The sequence below is a fragment of the Bos indicus x Bos taurus genome, chromosome 22 (assembly GCF_003369695.1).
Source record: "Bos indicus x Bos taurus breed Angus x Brahman F1 hybrid chromosome 22, Bos_hybrid_MaternalHap_v2.0, whole genome shotgun sequence".
NCBI classification, from domain to species: domain Eukaryota; kingdom Metazoa; phylum Chordata; class Mammalia; order Artiodactyla; family Bovidae; genus Bos; species Bos indicus x Bos taurus.
The window spans coordinates 43323345-43349723 of record NC_040097.1 but is presented as its reverse complement, the minus strand read 5'-3'; the positions used below and the strand labels follow the sequence as shown (position 1 = coordinate 43349723).

The window sequence follows — 26379 nt, the reverse complement described above, 5'->3', positions numbered from 1 at the left end:
GAGCTGAGCCCTGGACAAGTGAGATAAATCTTTTCAGCTCTCATTTAGGCTGACAGCAGCCTCACTTGTGATGGAGGTTAACGGGGTGGAAAATAATGAAGAAATGTCTACAGCTGAGCTCCTGGCTGCCTTGTTACCAGGCCTGTGCCTGTAGAACAAAGGAAATGACCCGGCCCCTCTGGGCCAGGAGCGAGCTGAGGATGAGCCTGATGGGCTGATTTAGCACAGTGTGGCCCCGTGTATCCCATCAGTTACGGATGATCTCAGCATCGAGGCCCGCATCCTTACCTGAGGGATAGTTCTGCAGAGGCTGGTCTCTGGTCAGACTGGGGAACAGTATCATCACTCAGCCCATTTTACAGATGAGAAGATAAAGCCCGAGAATGGCCAGTTGTCATCATCTGCAGGAGGCACCACCCCTGGGCTTTGGGATCTGTCTCAGAACTGCCTCTCACTGGTGGTGAGACCCTGAGTAGGTCTTTCAGAGACTCAGTTTTCTCATGTGGGGAGCAGAGATGGAGACAGTGCCACATGGGGGCATGGAATTCCTTTGCCATCTGCTAAGTCACATTCCCACATTGCCTCTGCAGGAGTGGCTTCCAGGTCAGGCGTCCCTCCTGGGCCTGGGCCTGGGGCAGTGGCCCCACTGCCAGCTTCTCCACGGTGCAGAATGCTCTTTGACTCAATAACTCACCCTTTCCTGATTCTCCATTCTCCCTTCTACAGTGCAGTGTGTTATGCCTGGAGGCCGTGGCTCCCATTCTATAGCCATTTTAGGCTTCTTCTGGGCAAATGGACTTGTGCACACAGGTGGCTATTGCTTTAAGTGTGAGAAGTGGATCCACCAGAGTGGAACTGTATGAAATCTTAGTGTTCACCGTAGTGATCAGGACTCTTACAGTTGCAGACGACAGAAACCCAGTTCCACTAACTTGAGGGAGGAAAGGGAGCTTATCTGCTCTTCCGAGCCAAGACTGTCTTCAGGCATGTGGGCTTCAAGGGCACAAAGGGTGTTGTCAGAACTTAGTCTCTCTGCAACTCTGCTCCAGTGTTTTCTGTTTTCCAGTTCGTTTGTCTGTTTGTTTTGTTTTAAGAAGGGTGGGAGAAAGGCTGATGTATAGTCAGTCTCTCTCTGTGATGACAGCATGGCCCCCACAGCCCCAGGCTTACATCCTACCTGCTTCAAGTCTAGCAGAAAGTGAGAGGTCCCTTCTCCCAGAATTGGGTCTCCCAGGTTCCGACTGACCCAGCGTGGATCGTGTGAGTGCTCCTGAAGCTGGACCTGTTCTGGCGAGACGCAGTGCAGACCCGCCAGGCCTGGGAAACACATCCCTGAAATCGGGTGTACACTCAACTCCCCCGGATGCAGAGGACAGAGAATGGCTGAGGGTAGTTCCCCAGGAAAAACTGAGTGCTTTTCCTTCCAAGAGGGGTGAAAAATAAAGCAATGGATGTCCTCTAGGTCTTCTCTTCCAGTCCTTTAATTGTCTTCTTCCTGAGCTGTTCTCTCTCTGCCAGATCACCCCCCACTCAGCCCCTGCAAAGGGCATTCATTATTTTGTATTCCATTCAGGGACAACTGAGATCAATAGAAAATTCTTCCCAATGTTGAGATAAAATCTTCCAGGGTTTTCACTCACAGGTCCTGTGGGCCAGCTACATCAATCCACATGGAAATCTATCTGTTACTTGAAGACAGAAATCATGACCACATACCCAGGTCCATCTTGCCTCTGGGTGAACACACCAGGTTCCTTCAGTTGACCCCTTGTGACTTGGCTTTGCATTTTCTGTCTTACTGGGTCAGACGTCAGGGCTTCTCTGACCTACAGAAATTAATACTCAGAACCACTCAGAACTCTACAGGAAGCTCTGCGCAGCAAGGAAGAGAGCAGGGATGTCTAGACATTTTATTTCTAATAATGAAACCTGTGAAGGCACTTGCTTTTTTCATGATCGTCTCATCACATGGTTGACTCACTTCTGAACGCTCAGCTCAAATCTCCTGGGGATTTTGTACCAAATGTTTTTTAATCTATCCTATGAATTCTGCACTTGTGTTTCTTTATATTTGCCCTTTTAAAACTTCATTTTATTAGATTCTGGCCATATGGGATCAGTGTCCTTATTTAAGTGATTTTTCAAACAGCAAAAATGGTCACTTTTGCAGGAGTTTCCTCTTTCCTCCTCTGTGGGAAAAGGCTGTTTTAGAACTTCTCCATGCCTTCCTCCTCTGTGTTACGTTCATGTCAGTTCTTGTCAGTTCTTTGGCCCCATCTGATTCCTTTCTACTTTCATAGTGGAGAAGATAGAAAGTGAAACAGAAAATTGAGAATGAGTTCAGCAGTGGAGGTGATGCTTGAATTGGGCGTTGAAGGATGAATAGGAGTCTCCCAAGTGGGAAAAGGAGGTTAGTTCAATCTTAGGACAAGGGCTGGAGCCCAGTGGACAGAATGTCAACGATGGGGATCCAAGGCAGCTTGGAATGGAGGCTGCAAAATGGTGGTCCCCAGCTGAACTTGGTTCTCAAGTGTAATCTGCTTGGCCCTCACTTTGTTAAGAAAACTTCAACCAATATTTTTAAATTGTGAAATTTCACATAAAAATCAGAATATTGTATTTCTCTTGAAAAACCAGCTCTGACAGTCCTGGATCCATACGTGGCTGTCCAGAGCTGAGAAGCTGCTGGCCCTTCAGGCAGGGCACGCTCACTCCACTGCCTCGCAGCCCCCGTACTGTCTGGCGCACAACACCAACCCCTTTATTTTAATAGCTCCTTGGTCCTTTGTGCAGTTGAGTTTTGGCCTCATCCTGAAACAGGATCTACCAGTGGTTCTTCAAGTCTAGCGTCAGAATCAGCTGGAGGGCTTGTTAAACGCAGATTGCTGAGCCCTAAGCCCACAGCTTCTGATGCACCCGGTGGGAGTGAGGCCTGAGAACCTGCATGTCTAACGAGTTCCCAGGCGCTGCTTTTGCTGCTGACCTGGGGATCACACATGGGGAATGATTTACCTAGTCCTACCTCTTGATTTTCCAGTAAGAGCAGAGTTTGGCCCCTGACACAGGTTTCCTACTCTGGGTCCAGCCCTGACTCCACTCCCCCCTGTGATGCACCAGCGGGGAGGGTCCATCTGCGTCCTTCTTGCTCTTTCTTTCCGCCTCAACCATTTCTGAGGTTGAACATTGGAGCCCATTTCATTTCCAGCCTCAGCTTCCTTAACAATAGCCATCCATTATCCTCTGCTCCGATGCCTGCAGAATTTAATTACTTGTCCCAGCCCTGGAGTGAGTTTGATTGTTGGAAGCTGTGGTGTTCTGAAGCAAGCGCTAATGAGGAAAGACTCTTAGCAGAGAAGAGAGGGCATTCGGGGGCCCTGTGTTTGAAAGCAGCCATTCACGGTGTGGCAATAAAGGCTTGGTCTAGAGTGAGCTTTCTCGTTCCCTTCTTGAAGATGTCCGTCGCATTTCATAAATAAATCAGGGCTTTTGTATCTAATAATTGCCTTGCTTTGTAACCAAGATCAAAAGCACCAATGGCCTTGGATTCAAAGCCAAGTTTATTTATTTAATTTTTTTAAAAAAATTTTTGGGTTGCAGGAGAGAGTGAGGGCTTGCATGCTGGAGGGTTCAGCTCTGAGGCCTGCATGGAGAGTGAGTGAAGCGGGAAGACTGCCAGGAGCTCAGAGCCTTCAGCTGTCTCCACTGTCTCCCAGGGAGATGAGCTGTGAGCACTCGCCCTGCTAGTGCAGCCTGCTGACCTGGTCTCTGTCAGGAGTTCCCAGCTCACTCAGAAAACACGCGTTAGTGCTCTCGTCACAATATATACACAATAATCGTAGATAACAATCAGTGCCTACTGTGTGCTGGGCTCTGGGCTAAACATTCACTTCTTAACGCGTTAGAAGAAGATGTTGTCATCGCCTCCATTTTACAGATGAGGAAACTGATGCCAAGAGGTGAAGAAGGGATTTGAATCCATCTTTGTCTGATCCCAGAGCCCGCGCTCAATAGAAAAGGCAGGCGTTAAAGGAGGCAGAAGGATGAGTCAGACATAGTACCTTGCCTCAAGGAGCTCACAGTGAACAGTGGAAATGAAGACAGGCGTGTATGAGTGATATCAGTATTCAGAAGAAGGGGGACTTTTAATCTGGGCTGGGGTCAGTTTGGGGAAGGTTTTGTTTAGGGGATGCAGCATTTGTAGTGAATCTGGAAGTGAGGCTTAGGATTTATGCCAGCTTGGGTTCCTGGGAAGCTGACTCCAAGACAGGGATTATGTTGCAGGGATATGTTAGCCAGTATTCTTGGAGTCCACCCCCTTGCAGAAGGAAGGGAGAGAGGCAGGATTCAGGGAATGTGCAGTCACAACAAAGGCCTCAAATGACTCCTGGGGAGTTCTGAGGCTAGGGTGGCCCTTCCAGGTTGTCCTGGTTTGTGGGGAGGAAGCTGGGCCTTTCTACCTTCATGTTGCTCCTGGGAGATGTGGCCTTGGGCAGATGCCCGTTTGCGAGGCCGTTCCAAACAGCGCTGACAGTGGGGTGTCTGCAGACGGTACTCCCCACAGGTGAGGGAATACGTTCCCCTATCCTGAAGGCCTTCTGAGGGGTGCCTCACTGTGTCCCCAGCAGACATGCGGAGATTTGGGAAAAGTCAGAGGATTCTAGACCGAAGCAAAGGTCCATTGACAGAAAAGCCTGGTCCTGTATCTTGAGCAGGTCAGCCAGCCTTGCAGTGTGGTGCGCTGGTTAGGGCTGTGGACAGACTGCAGGGTCCCTATTCTGCTACTTTTCAGCTGCGTGAACTCAACCTAATCCCTAAATCCTCATGGTTTCAACATTTTCAAAATGGAGCTAATTAAAAACGTCCTTCTTAGGGTCATTGTAAGGATTAAAAAGTGATGATATAAAATGTCTACCTGGTACGCAGTAAGTAGTCATTAAATATTAACTACTATTAAGGTGATTATTGGGAAATAATAATCCTTTGAGAAAAAACGCAGTGAGAATTAAGTGCAGAGATGGGATAAAGAAACATTCAGGGCACACAGATTAAATAAAGAGTCAGAAATAAAATACACTCAGGAAATCATTCACTGATTACTTCTAACTTATTGTCTTTTTTTTTTTTTAATTTAAATAACCTTTTATTTCCTTTTCTTGCCTTTTGGGCCTCAATAGGTTCAGTAGAGGAAAATGGGGAGAGAAATGGCATTCTTAACTTTTATTTTAATTTTTTAACTTTTTTTTTATATAGTGTTAATTACTGCTGTACAGAAAAGTAAGTCAGTTATACATATATATATATATATATATATATCTTCTTTTTTAAAAATTTATTTCCAATTGAAGGACAATTGCTTTACAATATTGTCTTGGTTTGTGCCATACACCAACTATATATATAAATATATATATATATATGTGCATTCTGTTTCATATTCCATTCCATCATAAACCATATTCCATTAACAATAAACCATATTCCATCATAAACCATATTCCATTATAGTTTATCACAGGATGTTGAGTACATTTCTTTTTAAATATTTATTTGTTTATTTGGGTGTATTGGGTCTTAGTGGGAAGATCCCCTGGAGAAGGAAAGGGCAACCCACTCCAGTATTCTTGCTGGAGAATCCCAAGGACTGAAGCGACCTAGTGGTCATCGGGTCTTAGTTGTGGCATGCAGGATCTTTGTTGCATCAGGCATCTTGTTGCATCTTTCATTATGACACACAGACTCTCCAGTTGTGGTGTGAGGGCTTAGTTGCTCCGAAGCACATGAGATCTTAGTTCCCCGACCAGGGATCAAACCTGAGTCTCCTGCATTCCAAGATGGATTCTTAACCACTGGACCACCCTTGTAGTCCCTTCAATACATTCTTGACTTTTAAAAAGCATGCTTCTAACTTTTCACTGTTAAATTCTTAGCAAATTAAGAATAAATGGAGACTTCCTTAGCCTGATAAAGAATATTTACCAAAAACCACCAGTAAATATTGTACTTCCTGTTAAAGAGTTCAGCAAGGTGGCTGATTATAAGATCAATATACAAAAATTAATAATGTTCCTGTATCCTCGTCATAGCCAACTAGAAAATGTAATTTAAGAATGCATATATTAGAATACAAGAATGATTGAAAATTAATGCCATTAGTGCTATAAATAATCTGCATCATAGAAATTTTGATGTGATATTTTCATTGTCATTCAGGTATAAATATTTCATAATTTCCATTTTGCAGTTTCTTCTTTGCCCCGTAAATTTTTCAGAATTATTCATATGTTAGTTCCAAAGATTTTTTTCAAAGCTTTTCTTTGAAATCATCTACTTGCTTTAAATTTTTAACTTGATTGCCCCATAAAAAAGAAAATATTTATAAGAAAATATTTTCTTATAAAAAGAAAATAAGTAGGTTATTTTTTTTGGTATTTGTTGGAGCATTTGCCTTATCAGATAGCAAGACTTCCTCTTATGTGATAGTACAACGGGTAGTGCTAGAGCAGCGCTAGGCAAACTAACAGGTGGGCCAGATCAGTGCTCAGAAACACAGCCCCCACCAGTGGGAATGCAGTGAAGCAGCAGTGCATTACAGACTGGGGGACGGATGGCCTGTTTAGGAAATGGGGCTGATTCCACTGGTTTCTTGTTTCTTGTTATTTTTTAGGAACTGGTTTAAACACACACACACACACACACTTTTTTTTCCATATGGAAAAAAATTAGACCTCCGTCTTAGTTAACAAAAATATATTCTAAATGGGTTAAAGTGCTAAAGGTAAAAAATAAAACTAAAAATTTTTGGAAGAAGATGTAGTAGAAGGTTCTATGTAAAACCTTAGAGGTAAAAAGGGAACCCTCTTACACTGTTGGTGGGAATGCAAACTAGTACAGCCACTATGGAGAACAGTGTGGAGATTCCTTAAAAAACTGGAAATAGAACTGCCTTATGACCTAGCAATCCCACTGCTGGGCATACGCACTGAGGAAACCAGAATTGAAAGAGACACGTGTACCCCATTGTTCATCGCAGCACTGTTTATAATAGCCAGGACATGGAAGCAACCTAGCTGTCCATCAGCAGACGAACGGATAAGAAAGCTGTGGTACATATACACAATGGAGTATCACTCAGCCGTTAAAAAGAATACGTTTGAATCAGTTCTAATGAGGTGGATGAAACTGGAGCCTATTATACAGAGTGAAGTAAGCCAGAAAGAAAAACACCAATACAGTATACTAACACATATATATGGAATTTAGAAAGATGGTAACGATAACCCTGTATGTGAGACAGCAAAAGAGACACAGATGTATAGAACAGTCTTTTGGTCTCTGTGGGAGAGGGAGAGGGTGGGATGATTTGGGAGAATGGCATTGAAACATGTATAATATCATATGTGAAACAAATCGCCAGTCCAGGTTCGATGCATGATACAGGATGCTTGGGGCTGGTGCACTGGGATAACCCAGAGGGATGGGATGGGGAGGGAGGTGGAAGGGGGATGCAGGATGGGGAACATGTGTACACCTGTGGCGGATTCATGTTGATGTATGGCAAAACCAAAACAATATTGTAAAGTAATTAGCCTCCAATTAAATAAATTTATATTAAAAAAATAAAATCTGGTAAGTACAATACATAAATAAAACCTTAGAGGTAGGAAAAAGTTGCTTAAACATAAAGCACAAAACTCAGCTCCTGATGAGATGGCTGGAGTTGAGGATGGCTCCACCTTACTCCCTGCCTTGCAGTTTCCTGAAGTGTTTTTTCGAACGATGTCCTCTGAAGAAGTGAAAGGGAGTCCTGTGATTAAAACTCAGGATTTTTATGTTTTCTAAATGTTTCCTTTACACCATAAAGGAAAATAATGATAGATTTCATTATATAAATTTTATTTAAATGTTCTATACAATAACAACTGCAACAAATAAATAGAAGATACAGACCAGGAAAGGAAAAGATATTTGGCATGCATAGAATTAATAAAAGGTTAATAACCAGAATATAAAAATCAGCTCCTACCAAAGAAAAAATTAGAAAAGGGCAAACAACCCAGTAAGAACATGGGTTAAAGATATAAATAAGTGAGTCACAGAAAAGGAAATTTAAATGGTTAAAACTATAAGAAAAGATGCTCATACTTACTGGTAATCAGGAGAAGGTAAAATAAAACAAAATGAAACACAGTTTGACTCCTCTTAGGTTTGTCAAGCAATCCAAGTGCTGGCAAGAATGTGACGTAGCAGAGCCACTTGTGTCCTGCTAATAAGCATGTAAATTGGACTCGCCCCTTTGGAGAAGAGTGGTAGTGTCCAGTGACAGAGAAGGAAGAGGTACATAGCCTGTATCCCAGCAGTTCCACTTCTAAGTATGACCTAAGATAGGTTCTTGAATAGGGGGTGATATGATCAGAGCCAAGTTTAAGGATGATTGATTTGGTATATTTGATGGAGAGTTGCTGGATTCAGTTGTTACACATATACACTAATGCTCAAGTTAGTGGTGGAAGGTAACAGGGCCTGGGTCAGGGAGGTTGATATGGATGGGTGGACAGATGGGTGGATGGATGGGTGAATGGATGGATGAGTGGATGGGTGGGAATGTGGTGGATTGATGGGTGGATACATGGGTACAAACATTTTTGAAATGCTAATGCAATCCTCTGTTACATCCTCTACACAAACAATGCAAATAAAGTAGAAGATCAGATTAAAAAATGACAAGGAGGTTGGAGAGACGTCTCAGGTCAGTGATTCAGCAGGAATAAATGATCAGTAATGTTTTAAATCCAACAAATAATCCTGACAACATCCATATCCGCCTTGAAAAGAAAGCAGAGGGGGAGAAAACAGCTCAAGGCTGAGGGATTTCCGGTTTTTGTAGCTATGGGTTTTTCAGAAAGACAGGTTTGTCACACTCCTTAAGACACAGAGACCCTCAACCATCCCCTGAGCCTTTTGATGCTTATCTGCGAGAGATTCATGTCCCTTCACCCTTGCAAAAAAAAAAAAAAAAAGAAAGTCTGAGACATAGTCAGGAAAGACTGTTCCTGAGTATGTTCTGTTTTCACAGAGACTCAGCCCAGTGGCCCAGGCCCTGTTCTCCTGCCTTGGGCAGGAAGCCAGGGGTTGGGGCCAGGACTTGGTCATAGAAAACAGGAGATTCTACTAAACGGTGCTGTCCGATACTGACAGTGACCTAAAGGAGAGCCTCATAAATAGCAGCGTACTTTTTACAGTAAGGCAGAGGAATATGTGTGTTTTATAATTATTTTGGAATATTTGGGGAAAAAATTCTAAAGGCTCATAAAGTCATAGTTCTCCCAACAACAGAGTGGAAGCAACAGAGTGGAATGGTTGAGAGAGAATCACATTTACTACCTCTGTGATCTTGAGCAAATTCTTCACCCTCCCTGAGGCTCTGTGTCCTAATCTTTAAAGTGGGGTTACAATAGGGGTTATATCCCATAAATTGCTGATATTAGGCTTATGTGAGGTATTGTCTGTAATGCAGTTATCATTGGGCCTGGTACATGCTAAGAGATCAAAGAAACAATAGCTATTGTTGTTATTATCCTTAATGATAAGTATTACAATGCTGGTACTAATAGTACTAAGCATTGTTACTAACGGTGATAACTTGTTATTGATAATATTTAGTATTATTAGGACCGATTCAGAAACTCCTGTCTTGACCACATCAGGTCACTTGGTCATGCCTTTCCAAGGTATCCTTGGGCTTCTTCAGACCTGTCATTTTAAGCATTTCTGAAAATGAAGGCTTTCGCACAAACAGGGTCCCAGAGAGATGGTGGGAGTAATTAGGGGGTTAGACAGACACAATGCCAGGCGTATTGCTTGGCCCCACGATGGGCCCATCAGCCCATCGCAGGGCTCCTGGGGAGGTACCAGTGGGGCCCACCTCTGTCCAGGGCATTTGATGAATGGGTGCAGGGCCTTTCTGTTTCCTTGAAGCCCAACCTCCCAGCCCAGATGTTCCAGATCCTTGTGAAAACAAGTCGGTGACAACATTTGGAGTTGCAGCCACAGAAGACAGAAATCAGTCTGCAAAGGGGAGGAAAGAAGAGAGGTCTTGAGGAGCAGGGAAAGGAAGAGGGTGGGGGAGGGGGAAGGATAACAGAGGTCCAGGTGGAAGGTGGGCAGAGTGTAGGCTGAGGAGGATGTTGGGAGGCAAGGGGTGGGGACGTGCCAGAGCGCTGGCTGCTGGGTTACCAGCAAGCTAGGACCCTACTTGGAGAAATCAGCCAGTCAGCTGTCCAAGCAGCCGTGTTCAGGGATGAACCAGCCCTCCAGGACAGCCTTGGAAACGCTCCATCCCTCCGAGACACACCCTTAAAGCCTTTGCTTTAGAAATAAAAACACAGTCTCTCTGGGAGATGGCCAGTGCTCACATATATCATTTATTTAAATAGGGAACATCTGTGGGTCTCCAGTTTTGTTATTTGATGAGAAAACAAGCTGGAGTGTGGAAAAGCAATGGATTAGAATGAGAAGAGACAGAGTTTTTGGTTTTTGCTTTGTTTTGTTTGTGTATTGGTTTCCCATTGTTTGTTTGGAACCCCAGAACTAGGGAAGCCATGGAATGTTCCCAGAGGGGGAAAACCGGACATGAGAACATCAAGCAAAGAGAAAAGGGAGACAGATGTTGCTGACTCAGCTCCTGATGTGATGGCTGGAGTTGAGGATGGCTCCACCTTACTCCCTGCCTTGCAGTTTCCTGAAGCATTTTTTGGAACGATGTCCTCTGAAGAAGTGAGAGGGAGTCCTGTGATTAAAACTCAGGATTTTTATGTTTTCTAAATGTTCAGAGTGACCAGCTCCACATTTGAGTTAACTTGAGAGAGACAGAGACATACCCTTGAAGAGGACTTTTTAAATATAATTCATGAAGTCTTAGGATCTGTAGTAACAGTTTTAAGGGTTTCCTCTTAAAAGTGAGATTAGCTCTGCATTGAAAACCAAATCCAGTCATCCACGGCAGGACTTTTTTGGTGGAAACATTGATTTCACTCCAGAACCATTGTGTCAAAAAATGTCAGCTGGTGCCATCTTGATGTGAATGTATGTGGTTTTGTTTCTTTTTTTTTTTTTTGCAAAAAAGTGAGAGTCAAAGTTGGCCTTCTTTTAGTGTCTGTGTTCTGCTTAGCTCATGCACAGGTGTTATGGAGCTCCTTTTGTACGCCAGTCTTTGTTATCAGCATTCTGGGAAGCCAAAGCCCCAGCCTCTAAGGGGCTTACACTCTCTCTACTTGGTTGGAAAGTGGTTCTTTTGCAGAAACTGTTTGAAAGCTGGTGTTTGGTAGAGGTTCAGAAAACTGTCTCGCCCCGTGGTCATTTGGTGTCTTCATGCTAAAATAAGCACAGAATGCATCAGTATTCTTTCACATGAGCCAAGGTGGAAATTCACGAGATTCTATAAGCTGGAAAAGTCCACAGGTAGATCTTATCTAAGCATCACGAGATCAGGACACAAATACTATTGCCAAGACCCCGACTATCCTTGTGGTGGGCAGCCCAAGACCCCTGACGTCCTAGCTTAGCAACCCCAGAGGAGAGAGGATCTGAGAATATGGTTCTTAAAGAACTTCAGGGAAGATTCGCATCAGCTCAGCCTGAAATATGTTTCCATCTCTGACCCAGTCACTAGACACAAGGCGCTAGAGGACCTGGTCATCCTGGGTCCCGTGCTGGATGGACCATCTGGCATGACAAGGCAAGCGGCAGTCAGTCCCACCCATGTCTCATCTTTTGTTATCAGAGCAAGGAGAAAGGAAGAAGCCAGAGATGATCAGCATGGCTGACTTAGGCCTAGCAGGGCAAGCGAGCCAAGGAGTACCAAGTCAAGGAGAACTTGAGCTGCCTGCAGGTGAGGGCAAGGACCAGGGATGCAGATTTTTGCACAGGTGGTGAGAGCATGCACATGATGGGCGGGTGGAGTCCAGAGGGCATGCCTTCCTTTGCAACCTGGACTTCTGGCCTGGACTCATCTCTGTGACAGCACTGCAGTGGCTTCTCTTCACCTGTGTGCCCGCATCTCATCTAGGTGCTGGGGAAACAGACCACAGAAAGTCCTTACGAGTGCCAGCTTTGGGGTTAGACCAACCAAAACCTGAGCCTGGCTCTGCCCCTTCCGAGCTGTATAGCCTGGGGCAAGTTGCTTAACTCATTTGAGCCGCCAGCCTTCTTCTGCCTCGTACGTATAATAGTATCTGCCTTAATGGTTTCCATTGGATAACGTATGGAGGTGACTTTGGACGGTGTTTACTGATGTAATGTACTCCAGAAATGCTGGCTGTGGCTGATGGAACAGGGGCCAGGTCTCACTCAGCTTTGAGTCTTTAGTGCCTCGTGGAGGCTGGTGTCTAGTAGGCCATTCAACAAATGCTTGTGTAAATCAAACTGAAGCCAGGTGAGGACCTGGCCACAGAGCTCCAGGAAACAGTAGTGTGAGCAGGAGGATGGGTTCAGGGGTGTGGGATTCTACAAAGGCAGTGGTGTTGGGGTCCACAAGGGAGTCCGGAGGTTCATTCTCAGGAAACAGACTCTTCGGCAGCTCTCAGAGGTGGGGACACGAGAAGGGCACTTATGTAAAGATCCTCTCACAGGTTCAGATTCGGCAGCTCTGGGATGGCTGTCTGGATGAGCACCAGGAGGATACAGACAGCCACCCCAGGGAGACCCCACTGGTTTCTGGGTCATAAACTCAAATGGACAAATGAATGGAGATTCTGTGGCCAACCGGAGAGCACAACCCATCCAGAGGGGCCCCCGTTTTCCAATTGGGGGAGCTCAGCCTCTCTGGATCTTTTAGTTTTGCAAGAGAAGCTGAAAATCTGGACATGTAAGGAGAATTTTTTATTTTTAAATGCTGGGAAGAGTCAGATTTTTTGAACACTCTGAATGGCCAAATAAAATACATTTGTAGGCTAGAGAGGCTGCCACTTGGAGCCCTTGGGCAGCGGTTCTACCCAGGGTGATTTTGTCCCCCAGGGAACGTTTGGCAATGTCTGGAGATAATTTCTGTTGTTGCAGTTTGGGATTGGGGTAGAGGGTGCTTATGGCATCTAGAAATTAGAGGCCAGGAAGGCTGCTAAGCATCTTATAATTAAGCCCAGGACAGCTCCCCAACCTCCTTCAGAGTTATCTGGTCCTAAGGGAAGTTTAACTGTCCTTTGCCATGGGCAAAAAAAGAGGCAGGGCTGGGGCCACCTGCCACCTGATTTTATAGACTTTGGGGTCAAAGAGACAGGGCTCTGTCCTTCCCACTGCAAGGAACCAGGGCTGCTGTGGTTGAACCTGCGTTGGCCCAATATATTTTACAGTCTGCATACTTCCTGTGCATGAAGGAAGCAACGCACTACCCCAGCCTCTATAGGCATGAAAGTCATGCGAGAAATGTGGACAGAGAGTGTGAATACACTGCCCCTGGGGTCCCCAAGGGCTGGGCGTGATGTTTGCCGGGGATGATCAGGGATTTGGCCTCCCGTTCATGATGGAATGTTTGGTTTGGGTTCCTCATTCAGTAGTTTCTGGAACTGTAGTTGAGATTATTTCCTTTCCCAACAAAACCCAACCATAAAAACTAAAGTGCCTTTAGTCCTTCACAGTTCAGTAACTATTGGCTGAGCACTCACTGTGGCAGTCCCCCCCAGGCTGGTGCTGATGGGGAGAGAGCAGAGACTCAGGCAGTTTCCCTCTGGAAACTTACTGCCTCCATCCAGTCCACCCTCCATCTACCCACAGCTTCATCTTCTTGAAAGAGCACAGACTGCCCATCAGACACTCCTGCTTGCAGACCTTCGGAGGCTCCCAGATGTACTTTGTCAGCCTCTGTGATCATGGAGGCATGTCTTCTGTTCTTCTGTTGTTATGCTTCTGTCTTTTCAAACCATACTTTCCCCTGTTCCTGGGGAACATGGCTTTGCTCAGGCTGTGGCCTTTGCCTAGAATGCCGTCTCTGGCCACCCATGCAAGGTGAGGTGGTCCCTCCAGCCTCTTTATCCCCTCATCCCATATCACCTCTTTCACTCTTTTGAAGCCTTTTCCACATCATGCTATTTTGGTTCTTGACCCTTGATCCCACCAAACTGGGAAGAGTTGATAAAAAATTCAATTATGAATTCCCTTTCCTGGGCAACCTCTTCATATTGCCCCTGGCATCCAGTAGGTATTGATTCAGGCTGTAACATGACTGCCCAAGCTCTTCTCCTGTGTCTGGTATGACACCAGTGCTGCCACTTCTTTCCAGCCTCACAAGGGCTTCATGACACCATGGCATTGTTCCATGTTTATGCATAAGGAGAGTAAGGCTTAGTGGAATCATCACTGGGTTCATTCATAGGTTCACTCAGCAAGCGTATTTAATGAGCACCCACTGGGTGACAGGCTCTGTGGCATCGCAGGAAGAGTGGGAAAGTGAGACACTGCAAGCTGGGGACTGGGAAACTGACTCTGAGGCCTAAATTTAACAGCAGATAAATTTAACAGGGAGATACTTGGGATCCACCCCTAGGGAGGGTGGAGAAGGGGAGCAGAGTGAAGTCAAGTGTGATGCAGGCAGTCTTTACTCAAGGTCTTAGCCAGCCCTACAAGGAGTTCTAAAGATAGAATGACCCTTTAAAGCTGTCCAGGTTGAGACAGGAGAGACTGGTTTCTTCGCCCCATATCTTTGGATGAGGCGTCAGTCTTTGGAGGGTTTGTCTCCATGCCCTCTGATGCCATCACTGAAGCATGCTCTCAGCTGGGGGTTGTCTGCTGCCAGTGGTCCCAGCAACGAGGGGCTCTGAGCATCTATCACCAGGGAGAAAGTCTCTTTGACCCCATGGAGTTTACCTTCAAATGGAGAAAAAAGTGACAAATGCATAAACAAGTAGATCACTATGCTTCCCATTGTAAGTGCAAAGAAGGACAGTAACAGGCACTCCTTTTACAGGCGAGGAAGCAGAGGTGCTGAGAGGTTAAATGGTTTTTAACATCCTATCTCCAATCTCCATCTCTCTGGCTCTGAATTTGAGCCCTCTCCACCTAGTAACTAGGCTTCCCAGATGGCATTAATGGTAAAGGACCTGCCTGCCAGTGCAGGAGATGCAAGTTTGATCCCCGGGTTGGGACGATCCCCTGGAGTAGGTCATGGCAACCCAGTCCAGTATTCTTGTCTGGGAGATCCCATGGACAGAGGAGCCTGGCAGGCTACGATCCACGGGGTCACAAAGAGTCAGACATGACTGAAGCAACTTAGCACACAAGCACACCACCCTGTGCTAGTCACATAGAGCCTTTAAAGTCAAGCTAAAGAGCTGGGTCTCGATCCTGTAGGCAGTGAGGCAGTTTTGGAGGAACACAGTAAAATACCCTTCTAGGAAATGACACTGGGATGGGCATGAGGAATGGGGGGCTAGAGTCAGGACTTTGTTGAGGGGCAGCTTCAGGAATCTGGGCCCTGCAGTGATGCCATTGCTTGCTCCGGGACTGGGGGTGGAAAATGTGGGTTGCTTTGGGCTGCAAGTGACAGAAAATCCAGCTTTTAAATAACTTAACTAGTAAAGCCACAAAAGTAGAAGTTCTGCAGGAGATAGCTTGTGGATTCAGTTCAACCAGTTTCTTGGGAGGTCATTAGGATTTAGGTTTTCATTCTGCCACCCGAAGCTGCTTCCTCTCCTGGTCCTAAGAGGTCTGCTGATAGCCACTGAGACTCCAGGCACTTTTGCTACCACTCAGTAGAAGAGCTGAAACCTTCCCCTCAACCTTCTCAGTCCTCTTCCATGCAGTTGTCACATACTCACCCCTGGACTAACAACACATACAGAATGCACCATCTTGAGTCGGGATGGGGTAGGCTATGTCCTTGAAAGAACTTGGCTGGAGAGATGAACACAGAGCCAGATTCATGGCTCTGTTAGGAAGCAGGAAAGGCAAGATTGGATGCTGGGGAGGGAGTCGGCATTGTCTGCTGCAGAGAACAAAGTACTGGGCAGTTTGACGGTAGGATGCGGTGACAAGTTGGATTGAGGATGGAGGAATTTTTTTAAAGTGTCAAAAATAGCTCCGAATTTCCAGTTGCCATGTCTGGGAAGATATTATCCCATTGACTGAACCTGAGGAGATGGAGGAAACATCACACATTTTCTTTTGGATAATTTGAATTTGATGTGATGAGGGGGTCATCCAAATTACATTGTTTTGCAACAGCTGAAGATAGGGTCTTTGGGGTTATGCAGACAGAGCCCAAGAGAGGGCCATGGAGGTGATGACATGGCTGCCAATCACCGAGAAGTGGGAGCTGAAGTCAGCAGTGCATGGAAAGCTGGCTGGGGCAGAGCTGAGAAGGCCAGACTCTTCCCAATAGAGCTGCTTCAAGAAATTTATCTGACAAGGGTCCCTGCCCATGTGCACAGTGACAGAGTGCAGAGATGTTCACTGCATCCTTGTTTGGAATATTAAGAGACTGGAAACAACCGGCTGGTTAATTAGTTATGACATATCTGGTGTATGGAACCCCAAGCGCTATTATTAATAGAAAAGGAGAATGCAAGAGCTACATGGCCTGTCAAGGAAAAAAAATCTGTCAGATACATTGTTTGGTGGAAAAAAGCAAGATGCAAAGGCTTGTGTAGATTACTTTCATTTATATTAAAAAAAGAACATATGCTATCCAGCTGTATGTGTGTATATTCATAGACTGTTTCTAGAAGGCACCAGAAGAAACCTTTAATAGCAAGTGCTTCTGAGTGGGGTTCTGGGAACTCAGGAGACCTACTTTTCACTTTTTGCTGGCTGTTAGAGTTTCTTTAACCACATGCACTTGTTACCTAGCAAAAAAGTTATATCATAAAAATAAATACATAAGAAACGAAGTCTTGGGTGTTAGAGACGTTGGCCAGACCAAGAGGAGGTCACTGAGGGGTGTCAGAGAGTCTGAAGCAAACGTCAGGGGGAGGGGCTGCAGGAGAAACTGAGGCAGCTGCTGAGACTCAGGGAGAGTGGAAGGAGATGGAAACGGCTTGTTGGGTACCTCTGTAGATGCCCATGATGTGACAGAAGGTTCCCTGGGAGCTCTACACAGAAAATTCTGCTGAGATAGTCCTGAGCTTCTGCATTGGGTCCCCTTGCTTTAGTCAGCAGAGCTGGAGGGAGGTCTAAACAGATCTCTGGAATTGCCCCAGAGCTCCTGTTCTCTGTTAGGAAATCTGACACCTGTAAGGGCTGCCTTTGGAGAGGTGATTCTTGGCCCTGCCAGGCCTAGAAGCTGAGGGGAATGAAATGGGCCTGAAGCAGAGCCTAGGAAGGCGTGTCTGGTGCTGAATCTTCCTAGCGATCCCAGAGTCCAGGGCTCTGATCTGTGCAGGAACTAGAGGAAGGCTGGTCTCTGCAAGTCAGTTGCTGACCATGCTGGAGGCCAAGGGAGCTGAGAGAAAGGACAGGAGGGCTCTGCTGTCAAGGGGCAGAGCTGCCTTTGTCAATATGGAAGTTTCACACGATGACCTGGGAAAACAGGGAGAGCAGTTTCTCTCCCCTCAAATAATAATGACAGTGCAGTCATCCAGCAATATGGGGAGTTTAGTTCCAGGACCATCAACACTGCCACCTCCCCCTCCAACCAAGTGGATACCAAAATCCAAAGATGCGCTAGATCCTTGTATAAAATGGCATAGTATCTGCATATAAAGATGTACATTCTCTAAATCATATACTTTAAATCATCTCTAGATTACTTATAATACCTAGTACAATGTAAATACCATGTTAATAGTTATGAATTCTGTGTGAATAGAATTATGTGTAAATAGCTGGCAGCACAAAGCAAATCGAAGCTTTGCTTTTTGGAACTCTCTAGATTATTTTTTTCAAATATTTTAAATTCACAGTTGGTTGAATCCTTGGATGCAGAATACTTGGCTGACTGTAATAATAATAATAATACACAAAATAACAGAATCCTGGACTCTTCAGGCTGGAGAGGACCTGGAAATTATTTGTTCATTGTTCTTTGACTTGTGTCCCTCAATGTATTAAATATACATGTCACCTTGTGGTTTGGGTTGAGGTCAACTACTATATGCTATATGCTATATGCCCCCCGCCTTAGAAAGTCCATGCACATGAGGGGATGAAAGCCTCTGAAAAGTTCTGCAGTAAGAAAACCTGTCTCATTTTGTTCAAGCAACTTTTTAAAGTTTATATATATATATATTTTATAGATTCAATAACTTCAGTTCCAAGGCCATGGGCCAGACAGTGATGCAGCCAGGCTAGAACCCATATGCCCTGCCTCATGCTCCAGTGGACTCTCTGTTTACTTGGGCTGTTCACTGAATTGAAAGGCTAGATAATTATTTGTTAAACCGGGTTCTTTGGAACTCCAGTCTCATGAGATGTTAAGGAATGCTGAGCTAGGTCACACATTCTGACCACATCAGCTTAGGATACCCAGGATTACAGAAAGATGAACAGGTTGATTGGCTGTGGGGCTCCTCAGAATTTTTAGTATGATGTCCCTGTGAATCACCAAGGTAGGGAGGTGATATATAGAGTTCCCCAGCTTACATGGTCCAGGAATTCCTGTTGTAAGGAATCTCTCTCTGTGGATTTGTTTCATGGAGATAAGTTGAAGAATTCAGATTTGGGTCAGTGAGGTTTATGTGGATTTCTGTACCCCTTCTCACGTGACCCCAAGCATTGCTGCCCTTTCTGTGTTGAAAAGGAAGTTGGTCAGTGCAGCCAGCACCCTTCTGCCCCTTTGACATTTGTTCTTCCACATTACAGAGCAAGGAGATCGGCCTGCAGATGCATGAGGAGCTACTGAAGGTCACCAACGAGCTCTACACAGTAAGTCTCACCCTGGGTTCTGCTACTGTTTGGGATTGAGCCCCCTTTGCTTCCATGCCCAGCACTGGAGGGAAGCTGACCAATGGTCTGGGGTAACCCTGGGCCCTTTTGCTCTGTCCTTTGCTCGAGTGACAGCAGGATTATCAGGGTGGGATAAAATGGCTCACAGCCCCAGCTTCTGTTTCAGAATATCTGGGGAGGGGCCCTGGGCACATTTAGTTTGTAAAAGTTCACAGAGATTCAGATTATATGCCAGCCATGAGAACATGTTACCTTTCAAAGCAGAAGATGCCAAGCTGCGGTGGGGAGAGCCAGGCTGAGGTAGGACAGGAAGAAGCTGAGGCCCACTTCTTACTGACTGTGGTGCGTGGAGCTCATCTGGGTCTCAGTATTCTCATCTGCAAAATGGAGCACTATTTGAAGGGTCACATGAGGCCGGGGTGGGGTTGATAAGCATGCCTTGCCATCTCAGGGTAATAATTTCAGAATGTGCACAATTTGGCCCAGAACTAACCTTGCTGCCTGCTTGGGCTTGAGATCTAACTGGGTTTGGGATGGGTGTTAGAATCCAAGAAGGTAAGGCAATGGGGAACACAAGCACACTGGTTAGTGGTGCTGGCAGTTACAGCCTGTGCTTTGAGGAGCCATGGGCTTCCTTGGGGAGGAGTGAGAGCCCCAGGGACAGCCCCAGGGGTCGGGAGGCCCAGCAGACAGAACCACAGGACTTCCACCCCTAAGGCCACCAGGCTGGAATCAAATTGTTATGTTTTAAGTATGTGGAGATTACTTATCAAGTGTCTCATTAAAAGGGGAGGATTCTGAGGCTAAAATTATATTTGAAAATCCCTGGTATGAGAGGACCAAGAGCAGGCTGTGAGAAGGCCCCTCTCGTTGATATTGTTATCTTTCTCAGTCCACATCCTGTGTGATTAGTAGCTGGTGGACCCCTCAGGGGCTAAGAGCCTTTGCCCAAGAGCCTGGACTTCAGATAGGAAGTCCTGCCTCAGACTCCAACCAGCTATGAGACTTTGGGCCAGGCATTTCCTCTTCTGGGCCTCAGTCTCCCAATCAGAAAAATGGGGGTGAGACTTCCTAGTGGTTGGTCTACCAATGTTGAAACACATATTTCTATGATTCCAAGTTAAGGAGAAAAATTTGAACCCTGACAGTTTTTAATTAGATCATTGCTTCGGGCGAAAAGAGGCACTGCTGATGGAGAAAACATAACTTGACTTTGAGGCAGCTGGGATTGTGGGGGAGAATCACCTCATGGTTTATAGCACAGACTCTGGAGCCAGACACCTGGCTTCAGATCCAGCTGATAGGCAGAAGTAATAATGCCTGCTTATTAGAGAACGAAAGGGAAGACATGTGAAGAACACCAGGAGGAAAGAGAGCCCAGAGGCACAGCGTGTTGGAGCCCACAGTTATCTCACACTCTGTCTCCAGCTCCCTGGAGCATGTGAGGGTGAGGCAGGCTGTGCGTTCCTGCGGCGGGGGAGCATGGTGACAACGGGGCGAGACCGGAAACCAGATGAAATGTTTCTCTGCAGAGGGTTTGTTCTCCATCCAGGACCTTTTCCTGTTTCTCAGGCACTTCACCTCCATGGTATTCCAGCACCTGGGTCTGTATTTGGGATCCTGGCTGCTCCCACTCAGATCTCGAAGCTTTCCTCTGGGCTTCAGCTGGGCGCCCCTCCTGGGGGCTCTCTGTTCACCCCCAAATCCCCCCACCTTGGCTCCTTCACCCCTGTTATTCCCTCTGTCCTCTTACACTTACTTGTGTCATACTCAGTTTGCAAACCTAGACCGAGCTCCACCACCTTAAGAAAGCCGTCACCTCTGGGCCTCAAATTCCTGCGGCTGCTTTAAAAAACTCCTTGTGTTATCCTGAAGTTCTCTGCCCTGTCTGTTCAGTTGGCATATACACTCCCTGGAGTCAGATTTTGGTGAGAAGCGCTACACTTGAGGCCCAAAGCCTCAGATCGCACCTGGCTGTTGTGTCTTTCTTCAGCTCTCAGTGAAACTCAGGTTGGCAATAGAAGCTTTCTCCAGTTTGTGGGCTGGATCGGGCAGGCAGTTGTTAGGGACCAAGAGGGTGATGCTGGTGCCTACACACGTGTGTCCCTGCTGGCCGTGGGGCAGGGTCTCTGGACAGGAGTGCATGCCCTTGGTATTAGACAAACAGGCCAGGTGGGCAGGTTGGTCCCTCTTCCCATCTCCCAGCGGCCTCTCGATGGCCTCAGAACTGAGGGGGAAGGAAGGGGCAGCCCCTCCCCACTCTCTCCTTTTGCCACTTGCTGCAGAAAAGTGAGACCCTGGCAGTGCCCGCAGCACCCCCACCCCCATCAGGTCATTTGTTGTCTGTACTGCGTTTTCTATCGTTGACCAGAAATTCACTTACATTCAGATATTTGGGACTGCCTTCTATGGTCTTAGCACCACAGGAGGAAGAGCAGCAGGCTGTGAACATTTCAAGAGCTGGTCTTTGAAGTGTCTTGTACATCCCTGTTATTCCCAGGGATGGAAGGAGGGATCTGTGAATAAATGAAAGAAACTGGTTTTGTCTGCAAGGAATTTAGAACCTGCCCGGGAAGATGAGAGTAAACTTGTGAACTGGTCAGAGCCTAGCGTGGGCTGGATATGTGGACTCGGAGGGAGGGCGCCTGGACTGGGGGTCCCCGGCGGTGGCTCCAGGTTCTCTGTAGTGTCCCCACCGCTGTCCCCGAGGGTGGTGCTGCCACCTAGAAGGCAGTCGGGACAGATTGGCTGAGTGAGGTAATGACGGGGGAGTGTGGGCATTCATGAGAGACTCACTGAGGATTCAGAAGGTGAAGGGCTGGCTCCCGGAGGCTTACTGAAATCCAGGGTGAGTTCTGAGCCCAGTGCCTTTAGATGGTAGGAATTAGCAAAGCAGACAGGTAGAGAGGAAGAGAAAAGGAATTCTCAGTAGGGGAGACAACATATGATCGTAGCAGAGCAAACATTACAGGGGGAGGTGGGTTTGAATTTCTGCTGCACGACCTCCCAGCTCAGCCAAGTCAAATATCATCCTTTTTCCTTATCATCAAAACAAGGATAGTAATAACAACCATGGCCAGAATGTATTTCACACTTTTAGATACTTTATATGTATCATTTAATTAACACACATTTTACAGATAAGGAAACTGAGGCACAAAGAAATAAAGCCTTGCTTAAGGCTGTATCAGTTATCAATGACTGTGTAACAAATTATGTCAAAACTCAGTGTCTAAAAATGACAACTATTTTATTTGTTCATGATTCTGTGGGTTAGTGATTTGGGCTGGGTTCCACTGGAGCCAGTGATATAGCTAAAATTTCCTGACCAATCAAAAAAAAAAAAAAGAGCTCCAAATGGGAAAACACCAGTGGGGTTTCAAGCCTTTGTGTCACATGTGCTGACAGCTCATTGCCCAAATCAAGTCACACAGCCAAGTCCACAGTTGTAGGGTGGAGAGGCAAACTGCTTCTGAAGTGCCAATGCAAAGTGATCTCCCTGAGGCCATCGAGCCACTGCTGTGGCCATCTTCGTAAACAATCTACCGAAGCACCCCGCTACTGGGGGCACTCTGGACCCCAGTTCCACGCTTTGTTATTGGGGATTTCTTTCTGGTTACCATGCCTGATTTTGCAAGCCTTTAGATGTTCCCTCCTCCCCCAGCCTGAGTCATGACCACAGGGACTAAAAAGGAAATGATGTTGAGAAAGGATTGTCCAGGAATCCCATGTTTTTTCTTGTAATGTTTTATAGAAGAGGTGGTAAGGGCATAATGATGATAGAGATGAATGCTTAAGGTTGCCCATCTCCCACTTTAGGGAAAAGACTTGTCCCCATCTGGGATCAGGAAGGACACCGAGAAGACTGCAGGGCTGGGCATTTTGTTAGTTCATTTGTTCATTGGTTCATTCATTCACTTGACAAGGCTTCCTTCTGCCTAGTCCTCATCACCTTGAGGTGCCCTTCTTTCTAAAACATGCCAGGGCGCACGCACACACACACATGCACACCCCACGTCACACCTCACCTCTTTTCCCCTAGACTCCCATCAGCCTGGCGCAATATGGCTCTTGTTCATCGTGTATTGGCCTGGGAGGAAAGAAGGGCAGAGGTCGAGAATGTGGGCCAGTGTGCCAGTCCTGGAAGAAGCAAAGCCAAAACAAAACAGAAACAACACATTCTGTTTTTGTTGTTCAGCTAAAAATATGTTCAGATTTTCAATAGTTCTACATCACAAAATGCACCTGTTGTGCTTTGCACTAACAAACATTGTAGCATCTGTCACCTGGCCCCTCCTCCGGGCTCAGGAGCTCTGCTTGAGGCTCCCCAAGGCAGGGCTGCTGGGTCTGCCTTCCCAGCCCAGCATGGCTAGCGGGGCCCTGAGACTTGGTTCAGGGCGATGTGGAGGGACCTGAGGAGCATCCATACGAGCCCACTGCTGGTGACAGGTGGACACTGGAGTAACAGATGGGCTCCACCTTTTACTTACTCCATCTTCGATTTGATTTGCACTGGGCTTAGGCGTGTGGAATCAATTCTGGGCCCTCAGATAAATTTTTGCAGTGGCATCTCCCTGTCTCCCTATCGATGACTATTCTCAGGGATGCAATAGTACAGAGAGCTTGAGACGGGATCCTGCAACCTGGGTTCTGGCCGCAGCTCCCTGCCAGCTTCACTGTGTATCTTTCTGGATTGACATCTGTCATCACTGAAATATAAGCACTGTGCTTTCATCATGCCATTGGGCTCTGTGCCATTTACTTAATAGTTTTCTTTGAATCAAGTCTTTAAAAAAAAAAAAAACACCTCTCCCTGTTGTAATTAATTTATGGAGAAGCAGTCATGTGTACTGAAAAGAATACAGGTTTTTAGAACCAAATGGATCTGGGTTCCAGGCCCTGTCACTTGTCAAACCCTTTGGGTCTCAGCCCCCTAGAATATGGGGATTCACCACCTCATCCTCTGGATTCCATGAGTGAGTGGCATAGAGCATAGCACAGTGCCTGGCAAATATCAGTGTTAAATCATTGTGTGTTTATGAAAGTGAAGCATAAATATTTTTCATTTTTCCTTCCCTCTCTCCTCCTGCCTACAGCTCCACTAGGCTAGCTCGAGCTCAGAGAATATTTTGCCTAAAAAAGTTCAGCCACCTCCTGATTGGTCTCCCATCTCCCATCCTCCCATCCTTCATACTCGAGCCAGAGAGACCATTTGTAAAGAATTGTTGAATATTTAAAGTTAGAGATAGATAATGCATGCACAATGGAAAAAATCCCTGATAGTTAAACAGTACAAAAAGGTACCAAGTGATAAGCGTGTCTCCTGTTACCTGCCTCTCCCCCTCCTCCCATACATGCCCAGTTATTAGTTTCTAGTTCAGCGGGTGACTCCTTGGAGAGAGATGTAATTCATCACCAAGGTACATGGACACACGGATCCTGCACAGGGGCACCAGCTGGGCCTTGTGCAGCTTGCTGTGCACCTTGCTATTATTGTTATGTTTTGGAGATTGTTTCATTTCATTAGTGCTTAGAGCCTCCACTCTTACATGGAGCTTATCACATGCCAGAAATGGGTCTCAACGCCCAGTGTCTTAATTCTTTCATGCCCAGTTCACTTTTGAGGTAGGTGGTGCTGTTACCACCCATTTTAGAGACAAGCAGTGTGAGGCACAGAAAGGCCAGGTAGCCAGCCCAAGGCCACCCAGTCGGGGCGTGGCAGGGCCTGCTCCAAGTCCACCCGCAGAAGTTGCTTACATAAATACATTCAACTATTTATATAAACACACGTATATTAAAAAAGTGGCCACCTGCTCCAGTATTCTTGCCTGGAAAATTCCATGGACAGAGAAGCCTGGCAGGCTATAGTCCATGGGACCTCAAAGCATTGGACACGACTGAGTGCCGAGCACATGCACACACACACATACACACACACATATATATTTTGGAAGGAAATGACACTTCACATTAGTGAGTGAAAACAAACTGGCATAAAAGAAAGTTTCCATTAGCTAAACGGAGAAAAAATAATATTAATTCTTTTTAAAAAACTTTATTTTATATTGTAGTATAGTGATCAGCAAATGTTGAGATAGTTTCAGATGAACAACAAAGGGACTCAACCATACCTAAACATGTATCCATTCTTCTTCCTCAAACTCCCCTCCCATCCAGGCTGCCACATAACACTGAGCAGAGTTCCTTGTGCTATTCAATAGGTCCTCGTTGGTTATCCATCTTAAATACAGCAGTGTGTACATGTCCATCCCAAACTCCCTAACTGTCCCTTCCAATATTAATTCTTGGTGCTGCCTCCAAGGCAGGCATTAGATATGAGAGCACTGAGCTGAGTTTTTCCCCCTAATATAATCAGAAGGATTCCAAGAGAACTGAAAAGAGTTAATAACATGTCTGTAACACCTGAAATCACTTCTCTAACACAAGTAAGTTGTTCCCATTGCACACTTTGGGAAACCCTGATGCAGTGCAAGTTAGCTGGGCTTTGGTCCTCGATTCCACATCTGCAGGATGAAGACAGGAAGCTAGAGGAACTCTGAGGTTCCTCTCAGGCTTGTCTCTTCATGCCGCCCTGGGAGGGAGACCAGGGCATGGCAGGCCCTGCCAGCCTGTCACAGCCTGCTGGCCAGGCGTGTGCCCAGTGTCATCTAGGGCTGGCAGTGGTCCTTAGAAGAATGAGGGCAATAAGGTTTCCCTCTAGACAACCTCCCTACCCCTCTCAGCTCTCCCATGGAGACATTCCTTCACACAGCTGACGTTTACTGATGATCCATGTGTCCAGAGGATGGGTCATGGCTTGGCCATGTGACAGGTGTCAGCAGGGATATGGACACGGTGTGAGCGGAGAAGAGATGGTCTTGGATTGGAGCTGAATGACAGTGGACTTTCCTGGGTGGAGAGGGAGGCACAGAAGCAGGAAGCCAGGACCCGAGATGAGTAGCCCCTGTTCAGCCAGTCAGTGTGAGTCAGACACTAAGTCTGGCCAGTAGAGGCCAGGGGTGATCTGGGTAGTGGGAAATCTAGTGCGGAAGGAAGTCCACCTTTTGGGACTCATTCAGGAGCAAGAGACAGAAAGCCAGGACAATCTGACATGTAAAAATGGCAACTTAGTGAATCTCGGAGGCTGACCCACTAATTGCATTGTCTTTCTCCCCAGCAGAGTGTGTAATCTAAGCGCAGAGACCCTATCTGTCTTCCACACAGTAGAATTTGCAGCACCTGGTATACAGTGCCTGCACATAATAAATTGTTCAATAAATACTTAATTATTGGAAGTGCAGCTGCCCTCCCCCTGCCCCCAGCCGCCAATATACTCACCAGAGCAAAAGCAGCAGAACGACATCTTCTCCATTTTTATCTTATTCCCTCCCTCCCTTTTTCTTCTTTTCTGTCTCTCTTTCTCTCTCCCTTCCTTCTTTCCTTCCTTCCACCATCCCCTCCCTCATTTGATGTTGTTTTTCTCTACAGGAGGCTTCTCTCCTGTGGAGATAA

At 46.1% G+C, this 26379-nt stretch overlaps 1 protein-coding gene across 8 annotated transcripts in view; it reads left to right on the top strand.

Moving 5' to 3' along the window:
• The window catches only part of SRGAP3 (SLIT-ROBO Rho GTPase activating protein 3), a 246038-nt gene that overhangs the window by 143821 nt on the left and 75838 nt on the right, over nucleotides 1-26379 (top strand). For all 8 annotated transcript variants that reach the window (XR_003507897.1, XM_027523686.1, XM_027523690.1 and 5 more), the window contains exon 4: nucleotides 18784-18846. Coding sequence is in view for 7 of the 8 variants with exons in the window: in XM_027523686.1 (XP_027379487.1) it covers nucleotides 18784-18846 (63 nt within the window). In the remaining variant the exon portion in view is untranslated. The remainder of the gene's footprint in view (nucleotides 1-18783; nucleotides 18847-26379) is intronic.